This window comes from Bubalus kerabau, chromosome 21 (assembly GCF_029407905.1).
Source record: "Bubalus kerabau isolate K-KA32 ecotype Philippines breed swamp buffalo chromosome 21, PCC_UOA_SB_1v2, whole genome shotgun sequence".
NCBI lineage: Eukaryota > Metazoa > Chordata > Mammalia > Artiodactyla > Bovidae > Bubalus > Bubalus kerabau.
In genome coordinates, this window is record NC_073644.1 from 44,978,834 (window position 1) to 44,992,706 (window position 13,873).

At 46.4% G+C, this 13,873-nt stretch overlaps 1 protein-coding gene across 1 annotated transcript in view; it reads left to right on the forward strand.

Annotated features, from left to right (window-relative positions):
• RAB31 (RAB31, member RAS oncogene family) overlaps window positions 1-13,873 on the forward strand; it is an 80,360-nt gene that overhangs the window by 32,087 nt on the left and 34,400 nt on the right. The window contains exon 3 of the mRNA XM_055559718.1: window positions 3,144-3,225. Within this exon, the coding sequence (XP_055415693.1) occupies window positions 3,144-3,225 (82 nt within the window). The remainder of the gene's footprint in view (window positions 1-3,143; window positions 3,226-13,873) is intronic.

Below are 13,873 nucleotides of genomic sequence, written 5' to 3' on the forward strand. Positions count from 1 at the left end.
ACTAGAGCTGTTCCTCGCGGGCTCACTGTATACCAACGGGGACTCCCCAGCTGTCATTTCCTCATTCGACCCTGAAGCAGCCCATAGATCACGCAGGGTGGATTTGGGGCCTATTTCACAGATGAGCAAACTGAGGGACTGTGATCCTCATCCCCCAGGGTGGCCATGGGGCTCTGTCTTCTCTCCTGACTGTGCCATCAGATTCTTTCTTGACCAGGGTCAAGGCCGTCTCAGGTCTCAGGCTTACCTCCATCTTATCTGTAAAGTGAAAAGGGTAGTCTGGGTATATTTTTTTCCTCTAGCTCATAAAAGTCTATGATTTTAAAGGCATGAACTTAGTTTTCTAAACCTGAGAACTTTTTGTGAGCAGAGTTGCTGTGTTATTTATCCCATTGCCTAGAATATATTGAAGAATGAATGAAAATCGGATTTGTTGTTTAGTTGCTAAGTGACTTGTTTAGTTGGTAAGTGACTTGCTGTTTAGTCGCTAGGTCGTGTCTGATTTTCTGCGACCCCATGGACTGTAGCCTGCCAGGCTCCTCTGTCCTTGGGATTTCCCAGGCAAGAATATTGGAGTGGGTTGCCAATTCTTTCTCCAGGAGATCTTCCTGACCCAGGATTGAACTTGCATCTGCTGCATTGGCAGGCAGATTCTTTTCTACTTTACCACCAGCCATCTGAGAAAATCTGACTTACATCAATGTAAAAATAAAAATAAGCATCAAGACGAAATGTTGATATCGCTGTCTACATACAATTTTAAAAAGCATTTTTGGAAAATATTCCATAAGCCAAGTTAAAGGGCGAAGGTTAAACTGGAAAAAAAAAATTTTTTAAATACACTGTTACAAAAAGTTGGTTTAAAATAATCAAAAAGGACACAAGAAGCGGGATGACCATCCCCGCTAAAAAGTAGGCAAAGGTCATGAACTAAAGATTCACAAAAGGAAAACAACTGAAGAGAAAATACTAAAATGATGTCAGACTTACGACAACCATGACAAAAACCAGAAATGAAATACCATTTCCTGTGTGTCATCCTGGAGCAGATTCAAGAGGCTCTTGTTTGCGGAAAAAATCATCTCATACATTTCAGCGGGTGTAGAGGTAGGTACAAGCTACCATTTGGTGAGCATAGCAATGTGGAGAATATATGCTTCTAAGAAGTCCAAAGAATAGTTGTACAAGGACACAAAGATTCAGGTTCAAGGATATTCATTTAACCATTGTCATAATAGTGAAAAATAGGGGACCATGACATGGTGTGTAATATACAGTCACCAGGTAATGATGCTGATCTGTAGTCACAGAAATAGAAAGATGTTCACGATATATCAAGTGCAGGAGATACGAAATCTATGTACCATCGACTCGGGGGATAAAAGTTGTGTCAACACCATTTGGAAGACAGTATCAACTTATTAGCAGTGATTATGACTGGGTAGTGAAATTACAACTGATTTTATGTTCCTCCTTTATATTCATTAAAAAAAATTTTTTTTAGTGAAGTACTAATATTGCTTTTATAATGAGAAAAGTCATCAAGAGATTTTGATTTTTGGAGTATATTTGCTCTGACGAATAAGCTGGGACGTACAGTTTAAGAACTCTTAAAGAAATGAAATGTCATGCGGCAGATGTGATTTTGATCATGTTAGGTTATATCACTTAGAAAAATGCTTAGAATTTCCATCTAGTGCCATTGCATGTTAATAATTAGAGCTCTCTGACTATTCACCGTGGTGTTCAGTACATTGTGGGGACAGTCATGGGACCTACAGGGATGAATATCTTCCTCCCTGGAACTTCTGTGGTCTGCCCTTAGTCTCAGGGAAGAGTAGAAATTGAGGAAATCTTACCAGGCTGAGCACTGAGTGGTGGCAGGGCTGGACTCTTGCTGGACTGTGAGGGCCCTTGGAGTCCATGAAAGTGAGGGAAGACATCCTGATGCTTACCCCTGCAAACTCCAGTCTGCATCCTGAGAAGAACAAGAGGAGGACACCTTTATTGTTCCTAGAAAGTAAATTTGGTTCAGTGATCATATCTGACATATAGTCTAAATTTTCATTTTGCCAATTTCATTTGTTCTCAAAACTTTGGAGTACTTTTCCCACTAATCCAGGGTCCAGTCAAGTTCCATACAGTGCATTTGGTGGGTTTGTCTCTTTCCTCTCTTAATCTAGATTCTAAAACAACCCCCCCGCCCCTACCCGCTGTCTTTGGTTTTGTTCACTTTTCAGGACATTGACTTGCTCCAAGCATTTGGGCCCATCATGTGTTAGAATGTTGCCTATTCCAGATTTACTGGATTGCATCCTCAGGATTAAATTTACACTAAACATTTTTTGGCAGGAACTCTGCACAGGTGAACAGGTGATGCGTGTACTGACCACACCACGTCAGGAGGCTCCTTGTGCCTGCTTCTCGCACAGTCAGAGGCTTGCTGTTGTTTAATGAATGGGAAACTTTATCACACAGGAAAAAAAAAAAACTAAGGCTACTCAACATTCCTTGTGTTAGACTTTTACATCTTTTCTGAGCACTGAGAAAAAGCTTAAGAGGAACTATGCAAAAAAAAAGTATCAAGTGTTTCATTATCTACTGAGAGTTTCAAATCCTCCCTTTTTCATGGAGAAAACAAGTATTTGTTCATCTACCCATCTTTATCCCTGCACTTGCACAAGCAGGATGAGGGTGAGACACAGTATTCTAATGGTTGCTGCCAGTGCTGGGGTCAAAGAGCAGGGAGTATGCACCACTGTTTACACCTCTGCAAGGCCCACACTCTCATGTGCCCGGATACAGCTGCTGTTTTTACTCTTAATTGTGGTGATGATACATTTTTAAAATCTTAAGGTTTTTTTCCCTGATTTCAAGCATCTAATGTCTTAGGACTGTTGAAGATAAGGGTTTTGAAACACAGTGTTCTGAATACACTTTTTGCCTCCCCCCGCCCATGTCCCTTGTTGGACTAACAGAAGAGGCGGGATTTTCGGGTGACAGGTCCCCTTTCCTCTCCATAGACCCCAGAGGAGAGCCTATGGGGTCCTGCCAAGGCCCCGCCATCACCTGTTGGAAACAGGAGTCTTCGTGAAGGTCTCAGGGGTGATTGGTGATGTGCCAATGTTGCTTCTCTTTTTCAGGGCGTCTTTTATGACCAAAACTGTGCCTTGTGGAAATGAACTTCACAAGTTCCTCATCTGGGACACTGCTGGTCAGGAACGGGTAAGGACACGCTGCTGCTGGCTTCCTGGGGAAACGCTGCCAAACAGCACTGGTTTCTTTGTATCTGACAAGACTTGGTGACTAGTGATAGAAACCCAGCTTCAAATGAGTTAAGCACAAAAGGAAACATGCTCTTTAGGCATGAGGAACGGGAAGGGGCTGAATCCCATCCCTGCCAATGTGCCGTCAAAGCTGCACGACTCTATTCCATTTTCTTTGCTTGCTGACCTTGAAATTGACTTCTTTTTAGGCTGACCCCCTGGCTCAGCAGCCCCCCAAATAGAGCAACTCGTCCCAGGCAGGGGGCTCCTCCTCTACCTGGTCTGAGCTGTGTGCTCAGGGGATGTGGCGCCCCTGCTGGTGGGGCCGGGGAGTGCACTTGCCCCCAGAGGTGGCTGTGCTCAGTTCCACCGGAGCTCCATGGCCTGGGAGCTGGACAGGCTTTGTTCCCTGAAGTCTGGGTTCCCATCCTGGGAATCGGGGGAATGGGTCCTGGGTTACCAGGAACAATGGATGACGGCTCTCTTATTCCTGTTGTTGTTCAGAGGCTAAGTTGTGTGCAGCTCTTTGTGATCCCCCCTGCACTGCAGCATTCCAGGCTTCCCTGTCCTTCACTATCTCCTCCCATCCCTTATTCCTAATTCTTTTTATTTCCTGAAAATGTTTATGGAGAAGATAACTCCAGAAGCTCCATCTCTAGATTTTAAAAGGTGAAACAATAGATACCCACAGACTGCAGGGGAGCAGGGAATGTAATAACTAGGGCATATGTTATCAGAGTTGAGAGGAGTGGCCTGGATGGGTGAACACAGGGCTCACCAGTACCTTGTCTTAACCAATCAAAACTGGCCCCAGAGCTGGTTATCGCAGAGTAAGACAGGTTGAACTTGCCCTGGTCTGTTTCCAGCTCAGATGTCACCGTTTCTGCCCACCCCACTTAGAATGTTAGCACTTCCTCACTCCCCACCCCAGCTCGCTCCCTTTTGCTCCACAGCCCTTGCTATGTGTGTTCAGGTGCTCAGGTGTGTCCCCGTGGACACAACTTTGTGACCCCATAGACTCCTCTGTCCGTCTCCTCTGTCCATGGGATTTCCCAGACAAGCATCCTGAAGTGGGTTGCCATTTCCTTCTCCAGAGGATCTTCCCAACCCAGGGACTGAACCCATGCCTCCTGCATTGGGAGGCGAGTTCTTCAACCACTGCGCTACCAGGGAAGCCCACAGCCTTCACCACCCTCTAATATGCCCCTCAGTTCGCTCATCAATTCTGTCAACCATCTCCCTCTCACAGGAGAATCTAGGACTCAGGATAATCCATCGTTTTCATTATCAGCTCCTCACACAGCAAGTGTGTGTTTATACAAATTTCATTTTCTATAAATCCCCTCTTAAAATGAACATTCCAGTGTTTGTAGATGAAGCTGTCTCAGAGGTTTCCTTTCCTTTAATGAGGACGAATCTTCTGGCCTCAAATGCTACCCTTGTTAGAACATCTGCTACTTCGCTGTGGAATCGAGAACTCAGATTAGCACACAGGAAGCTGCTATCTGGGGCCCCTCTTTCTCTCTGACCGTGGGCCATACCCACTCCCAAAATTAGGGTGCTGGAGTCCAAGGGAAGTGATAGTGTAGGGGTCTCTTCTCTATGTCCCTGTGTGTTCTCTGTAGCGATCAGCTAGATTTCTGTTTTCGGAGTTGGGGGGTTGTTCCTTAAGCAAAGAGGCTTTCTTCTTCCCCATTTTACTTTTGCTCATGAAATAGTTGCTTATGCAGCTGCTTTTTAAAAACTAATTTTATGTATTTATTTCTGGCTGTGCGGTGTTCCTTGCTGTGCGCAGGGGCTTTTCTCTAGTTGCAGTGAGCAGGGGCACTCTCTAGTTGTGGCACACTGGCATCTTATTGCAGTGCCTTCTTGCTGCAGCTCCTAGGCTCTGGAGCACAGGCTCTGTAGTTATGGCCCACAGGCTTAGTTGCTCTGCGGCATGTGGGATCTTCCTGGACCAGGGATCGTAGCTGTGTCTCCTGCATTGGCAGGCAGATTCTTTACCACTGAGCCACCAGGGAAGCCCCTGCAACGGCTCTTCTGGAGTGTCGTAAGTCTGTTTTACACGGAGAGGCAGCGTTGCGGCTCCTCCTGGCGCTGCATGTCCTCTAGGCTGTGGCCCGGTCTTGTGCTCAGTGCTTACTGCGTGCTTACTACACTCATGCGTGTAGCCCACTCACGGCGCTCAGCTGGGACTGTCTTTATCGCCATCCACAGGGGAGGTCACCCCGGCTCAGAGAGGTTGAGTAACCTGGTCAAGACCACACAGCCAAGAAGGTATAAAGCAGAAATCTGAATCAAGCAGTCTGCATCCTGGGATTGATAGTTCTGTATTGATGGAAAAAAATCACACAAAACCACACAATTAAAATGATCCAAAATCCCACGGCCCAGGTATTATTTCTACTGTTGACATTAGGTGGCCATTCTCCAGATAGCTGCCTGTGTGTGTGTGATAATTTCTTATCAATGGGATCCTGATTCTTTATAACCTGCTATTTTCACTTGTGTTGAAGTGTCCCTAGAGGGAGATTTCTGTGTGATTGAAGCAGGGTTCTTGACGTTGACTTACCTAGTCTAATAGTCATGAGATCAATTACTTTGGGTGAAATTTGGCTCTAATGTGACTATCAGAGTTTGGAGTCTGGCCCACTTAGCATCTCAAAGCAAAAGCACCGTAACATTTCTTTCATAGGCCTGTTTTTTTAATTATTCTAATTGCTTTTCTAAAATGTATCTCTCAGGTTGTAGATACCTGTAACTATATCACTGTCTATAATTTGAAAAGCATAAGCCTCATATTAGGGCTTCTTCTTGTACTCCAGGGAAGGGGGCTTGGGTTTGGGTGGTCATTTCAGGTGAATCCAGGTTTGTGGAGCGTGAGTGGACAGAGTCTGCCTGACCTCGTGGTCGTGGATCCCTCTGGCGTGTTCCCCCCAGGCTGACCTTGTCTCGTCCCTCCATGCATCCTGCTCTCGCTCCAGTGATGGCAATTTTTCAGTCGTTTTGGCAGCTTCATGCTGGACTTAATCGTGCTTGTAATGACGTTGCCTCATGTTTGAGCTAAAAATAAATTCCCTGCTGTTGCTGGTGCGGATTGCGGTTGGTTCTCTCATTAATCGTTGGAGTCCAGTGCATTTTATTTTCCCTCCTTATCGTTGTAGAAATCTACTGCTGTTCTCCTTAGTTTTCACGATGCTAAACCCAGTCTCTTTGGATTTATGAGTTGACCGTATCAAGACAGATTTAACTGCTCAGCGTGGTGCTTTGCATGTGACGACTCCTCAGAACTGGACCGTGTCTGAGTCTGCCTGGCACACATAGCACTCCTGTCAATGTCCTCCTTACTGCGGTGCTGAGTCTACATTAGATGTGGCACAGATTTGTGCTCTCCAAGGATGACTTTTCCCTCTGAGCACTGAAGATGTAAAAGGATCCTGGTCTCCTGTTCTTGTAGAAAAGTGCATTCACTCTTTTTTGTTGTAAATTTTATTGAAGTGTAGTTGATTTACAATGTCGTGTTAATTTCTGCTGTATAGCAAAGTGGCTCAGTTATACACACACACATATGTATTCTTTCCATATTCTTTTCCATTATGGTTTATCATAGGATATTGAATATAGTTCCCTGTGCTGTACAGTAGGACCTTGTTTATCCATCCTGTGTGAAATAGCTTGTATCTGCTAATCCCAGACTCCCAGTCCATCATCCGTCTTCAGCCCTCTGTCCCTCTTGGTAACTACAAGTCTGTGCTCTGTGTCTGTGAGTCTGTTTCATAAATAAGCTTATTGGTGTCATGTTTTAGATTTCACCTATAAGGGATATCATGTGATATTTGTCTTTCTCTGTCTGACTTACTTCACTTTGTATAATAATCTCTAGGTTCATCCACATAGCTGTTGTTTCATTCTTTTTTATGTCTGAGTAATATCCCACAGTTTGTTAAGTACCGCATTTTCTTTATCTGTTCCTCTGTTGATGGACACTTAGGTTGTTACCATGTCTTGGATGTTGTGAATAGTGATGCTATGAACATAGGGGTGCATGTATCTTTTCCAACTAGCGTTTCGTCTGTGTATAAGAGTGCATTCATTCTTGACATGTTGTCTTTTGCTTTTAGTTCAGCCCTGTCTGATGGGCATCCTCCAATTCTTTCAGTGGCAAATGGTAATCCATCAAGTGCCTCTGTAAAAAAAAAAAAAAAAAAAGATTAAAAAAGTGTAACCATTTCCAGTTGATTGCTGAATCCAGTTTGTTAAAAGCTTACCGTCTTTGAGATTTGTGCATTGACTGGGGGGTTGTTTTGAGAGAAGAGGGCCCTGTTGGAGCTCGGAGGCGGCTCCTGGCGTGTCCACCCTGTCCTGTTCGCAGGGGTTGTCCTGTTGATTTCTGCTTCATGCTGATGGGTAAGGAGGGGCAGCGGTAGGTCAGCAGAGCCTCTAGCAGGATGCTCTCAGGGACTGGAGCTCAGAGAGAGCCCTGGGGAGAGAAGGGAATTTATCTGCCGAGCTTTGTCTTCCCAGCTCCCATTGTTAGGATTTGTGAGGGGAAATGAGACTTCTGTGCCAGGGTGTCAACTCATTCCTTCCTTCTGAGTTTCCTCTGATTTCCTCTTTTGTTCTTTCATTTCAACTGGGGACCAATGTATCCTCATTGCTACTGAATATCACAATGTGAAATGAAGCTTTACCTTTCTAGATGTATACTTCCAAATCTTTCTGTGCCTGCTTTAAAACACAATGACAGTCCATAGAATAACTCCATTAAAAATGTCAGCATCCAGGAAAAATGTTAGACTTCCTTTTCCTGATGCGATCCATCAGAACAGCATTATTTTAAGAATCTAACCTGGAAAAAAAATGAACATCACCTTATTGTTTTGTTTCGTTTGGTTCGAGTCATCGTTGTAGTTGTCCGTCTTTCCTAGTTGGCTTGTTGTTTAGTTGCTAAGTCGTGTCCTACTCTTTGTGACCCCATGGACTATAGCCCGCCAGGCTCCTCTGTCCGTGGGATTCTCCAGGCAAGAATACTGGAGTGGTAGCTATTCTCTTCTCTCAGGGATCTTCCCCACCCGGGGACAGAACCTGAGTCTCCTGCATTGCTGAGATGCGGGTTCTTTACTGCTGAGCCACCTGGCAAGCCCGCTCATTTCCCTTCTTGGGCTCAGCTCCTCCCGTCTCCCATAACTTGGGAGCTTACATAACGGAATCATAGATGCTAGGGTGCAGCTGAGAAAGCCGTGGCCTCAGTATTGGGTCAGAATGAGTCCTTGGGAAGGAAAAGAGAATCGAAGACAGCAAGTTCAAGGTCAAGTTCAGGCTCTTTACAAACATCAAAAGAAACTTCTGCTCCCTTTCCTTCTTTCTTAGGGCCCTGGAGTTCGTGGTCAGGAAAATGGTTCACTATTCATAGGCTGTGGCTAAAGTCAGAGGAAAGTTTGACCTTCAGGCCTCCTTGAAGAAAGAGGCCTCTTACAGGCTCTGAAAGAGCTGATCTTTGTTTTCTCCCCAACTCGCCCTACAGCCCCTGGAGAGAGAGGCCAGCTCCCAGCTCCCAGCACCGAGCCTACACTCTCAGCGCTGCTGGAGGGCGGGGGGCTTCACCCTTGGCACCTCCTCACAGACTTCCATGGAGGGGGGTCTGCCTTCAGTGGGAGGAGGTAGGGTCCATGCAACGCCCCTTCTTAGAGAACAGTGCTTCCACAGTGTGGACTGAGGTCTGAATTAGGGAACTATGCCCTCCCTCCATCCCCCCACCCCCAAGAAGGCTCTCAGAAAGGAAAAGTGGGTGAAGGTTGTGTGTGAAGCTGATGACTCAGAGGCCTGCAGATGTGCTATTAAATGAGAGCAGCGGCTGTCGATGGGGCCTGGGGGCCTCAAGAGTCACTTTTTAGTGAAAGTCACCCAGAGGGGCAGAGACCCGGCGACAGAAACCGAGGAAAAGACTGTGACCGTGGTGGTTGGGCTGGGGCAGAACCAGCTGCTCACTGACCTGGCTCCCAGGGTTTGTTCTGTGTGGGGGTGTTAGCGTCATTTAGGAAAATAAGATTTTACGTGCAGAATTGTCCTGCTGGGTGTCAGAGTGTTGCCGATGGGAGAGAAAGAGGAAAGACACGTCCGTGTACTGAAAAAATAAATCCAGTAAGTCCTTCAGGAAACACTGAAAAGTCTCTGCCCTCGGTGGGTGGGATGGGAATGCTGGGAAGGGGAGGGGACGGGGAATAGGGACTCAGGAGCAGTGGTGGGGTGGGGGGTCTCAACCCTGAGCTGGCCTGAAGGGACCCGGCCCCTTCCTCCGGCATCCTCCCCACCAGGACAGACCCTCGGCTCCCCAGAGAGCATCTCCCCCTCCTGGGGACTGATGCGGCTCCTCTGGATGAAGACTCTTGGCTCCTAGGGCTTTTTCTGTTTGTCTTTAGTCTGGGATGTGATGCCATAAAGTCTTCCCAGGTGGCGCTAGTGGTAAAGAACCCACCTGCCAATGCAGGAGACTTAAGAGATGCGGGTTCAATCCGTGGGTCATGAAGATCCCCTGGAGGAGGGCATGGCAACCCACTCTACTATTCTGCCTGGAGAATCCCATGCACAGAGGAGCCTAGTGGGCTATAGTCCATGGGGTTGGACACGACTGAAGCGACTTAGCATGCATCCACATGATGCCATAAGTGACTTCTCATTGTGAGGGAGGGTCTGCACCTCTTGGCTAAAGGCCAGTCTCCTCCTGTGACTCTCAGGGGACCTAGGGCAGAGAGCCCAGGTGGTGGGGCCGGAGGCAGGACTTTGGGGCCTGGCTGGGGTTGTGCTTGTTAAGAACCTGAGATGCCCTTTACCTGGTCGGCCTCTGTCTTCCCCTGCTTTCCCTCTTTTCCTTTTACGCAGCTGATTTCATACCCCTGGTTAAAATACAAGCAATAAATGCCGTTCCTGACAAGGAATTTAGACACACAGACTCTGTGTAGCATGGAAAAGCAGGTCTGTGGCCCCTGCAGGCCCTGTTGTGGGGACAAAGGCGTGTCCTCTGAGCAGGAGCTTTATCTTCAGAGCGGCCCCTCTGAAGGAGCCACCTCCTCCGTCCACTCTGAGGAGAGTGAGCGCTTCTGAAGGACAGGGGTTTGTCGGTGTCTTCACCGTCTCTGTTTCCCATGGCTGTTGTAATGCACATGTATTGCCTTCTAACAACCTGGGTTCACAGCCTCCCAGGTCTGGACTGTGGGCCGGCAGGTTCATTTTTGGAGGCTCTGAGAAGAGTCGGCCCACAGTCTTTGCCTTGTGGCCCATTCGTCCATCTTCAAAGCAGAGCATCTTCAAGCTTCTCTGACTCCCCTGCCTCCCTCTTCCATCTGAGAGGACGCATGTGGAAGACCCTGTGTGATGCCACTGCCCCCACCTGGTAGCCCGGCATAACCTCCCTTCCCAGGACCAGCTGCCCACCTCCGGCCGCCCTGTGCTGTAAGAGGTCACAGGTCCAAGGATGAAGCTGTGGACATCTTGGAAGACTATTGTCCTACCTGCTGACCCTCTGTCTCCATCGCTTAGAATGGCCCTGTCATGTACCAGATGTCCAGTGATGGGTGTTGAATGAAAGAGTAAAGTTAGTGCCAGCCGGAATCTTCATTACACCTCTGAAAGTGATGCTTCATTTCAGAGAAGAAACTGAATGGTGGAAAAAGAGTGGAATTTGGGGTCAGAAGACCTACATTTAAGGACTTTTAAGAACTGTGTGTCTGTGGGCAGTTTGCTTAATCATCCTGAGCTTTGGTTTTCTCATCTGTACAATGGGACACCTCCCCCCCCTGCCCCCACCATCTGGACTGCCCATCCACACAGGGTTATTGGCTCTTTCATTGCTGAAAGTTTGTTGAGTTCCTGCTCCTGCCCAAACAGGGGTTTACAGAAGGTTCTGGGTAGAGTCGGTAGCTGAGAAAAGGTGTGAATGGAGGAGGGGCGAGCTCTGTGGATGTGATTCCTGAATGCTGAGGAAATCCTTTGGCATTGGCACTTTAAAAGAAAAAAGAAAGTAAAGGGGGAAAAAATCCCTTTTCATTGCAAACATAATGTATACAGTTAACATTTTAAAAGAGTTCTCTCAGGAACGTGAAAACAAGTGATGGGTTTGCCTGTAATGGCATTATTCAGAAACAGCCATTTTGATAGGTTTTTCTATTCAACTTTAAGTATTTATTATTGGGTTTTTAGGACATCTGAGTAAGCATATTAAATAGGCCTTTCTGCTTTCTGTGGAGAGAGAGGGTCTGTGTAAAACTCAGAAACCTTCTTCTGAATGGCACAGAAGGTACATTCAGTGATGGTTTTTCCATTCAGCCTCTGCCAGCTGGGAATGTCGGGAATGTCAGGAATGCCCTTCCCCCTCTTCCCCCTTTGTTTGAATCCTGAGGGACCTCAGGACACGTTCTGGCTTCTGCCCTAGACTGCCCACTGCCCTGGCATTCTGGGGGAGGCTGAGGATTTCTGCTTGTGTGCTGCCCCCACCCCCAGGACAGAGTGGCACTGGCCCCCGGACTATGAAAGCATCACACAGGGACCAGCGTTCTCTGAGATCCTCAGACAACTGAGCCCTGCAGCTCGTGGGCCCGATGCCAGTGCCCTCGGCTGGGGCGACTCTCACCCGGGAGGCAGAGCCCAGCTGGGGTTGGTCCTTTTTAGGAAACTTCATGTATTTTCCATCACTGCTCCTTCTTGACATGCAGAACATTGCTGCTATGGAATTTATGATGCCACAAACCTGTGTTAAGGAATTTTGCCTGAAGTCGACTGGGTGGTCTAAAGGACTGGGTTTCCTGGAATGGTTCTTTCCACTGTGTGCTGACTGTGTGTGTGTGCACACACAGAATGCTGTGGAATGGGATGAAGGGAGCTTTGTGTTGCAGGTGAGGCAAGAGCAGGGCGAGAGTTCCATCCAGAGTCTGTTTGACCTTGACCATGAGTGTCCTCACAGAGCTGGGAAAACCTTAGCTGTCACCACCCACCCCTGCCTACCCCAACCCAGACTGGTACTGAGCCAGATGCAGGTCAGCACCCTGTCTTGAGTCGAGATCTCTTCACCCTGTGCCCCTAAAGTGGGTTCTCAGGACACTCACTAGGTCCCTAGATGTTAAGAAATATTGCTTGAAAAAAGGTAGAAAATAAAAAATTCTGAGTGAAAGCAAAATAAATAAGTTTCTTTATTATAGAAAATTTCAGAGCCTTTCATGTACCAATAATACTTTGTGAACTCCAGGGAAGCATTATAATGTGTTGTTCAGTTGCTAAGTTGTGTCCGACTCTTTGCAACCCTGTGGACTGCAGCACACCAGGCTTTCATGTCCTTCACTGTCTCCCGGATTTGCTCAAACTCATGTCCATTGAGTCGGTGATGCCATCCAACTATCTCATCCTCTGTTGTCCCTTCTCCTGCCTCAGTCTGTCCCAGCATCAGGGTCTTTTCCAATGAATCAGCTCTTCACATCAGGTGGCCAAAGAATTGAAGCTTCAGCTTTACCATCAGTATTTCCAATGAATATTCATGGTTGGTTTCCTTTAGGATTGACTGGTTTGATCTCCTTGCTGTCCAAGGGACTCTCAAGAATCTTCTCCAATACATGGTTAGAAAGTTTTAGTATGTAGCAGTTCCTGAAACTTATTTGGCCAAGAAGCCTTTCTCTCCAAAAAGCACTTCGAGGGCACAGTGTTCTGCAGGACACCCCCCTTGGGAAATACTGAGCCATCTTGCTTTCTATGCCATTTAATATTTTTCAGAAACTTGAGTTTAATTGCTGCCCAGTATTCCAGCTATTAAACCAACCAATTATGGTTTCTTTGAGGCCACCTCTGATCATCCCCTTCAGAAGTGAAACTGTTGAGTCACAGTGTACGAATGTTTCAAGACTTTTTTTTAATTTTAATTGTACTGGAGTTGATTTACAATGTAGTCTTAGTTTTAGGTGTATTGCAACATGATTCAGTTATACATATATTCTTTCGTTTTTAGATTCATTTCTCATGTAGCTTACTTATTACAGAATGCTGAGTACTGTTTCCTGTGCTACACAGTAGGTCCTTGTTGGTTATCTACTTTATATATAGTAGTGTGCATGTGTTTATCCCAAGCTTCTGATTTATCCCTCTCCCTCACATTTGCTCTTTGGTAACTGTAAGTTTGTTATCAATATCTATAAGTCTGTTTTTTAAGTAAGTTCATTTGTATCTTTTTAAAAAATTAGATTCCACATATAAGTGATATCATATGGAATTGGTCTTTCTGTGTCTGACTTACTTCATTCAGTATGATAATCTCTGGGTCCATCCATGTTGCTGCAAATGGTATTATTTTGTTCTTTTTGTAATAGCTGAGTAATATTCCATTGTGTACCCCAGGGATCGAACCTTCATCCCTTAGTCTCCTGCATTGGCTGGTGGATTCTTTACCACTAGTGCCACTTGGGAAGCCCATATATATACCACATCTTCTTGATCCATTCCTCTGCCAGTGGACTTGTAGGTAAGCCTTTGTAAATACATGGTCCAGCTGCTTTCCAGAAAGGCCATGCCCATGTATCCCTCTGGTGGTTGCTGGAAGTGGGTGGCACTTTGCACGTGTGAAAGCTGAG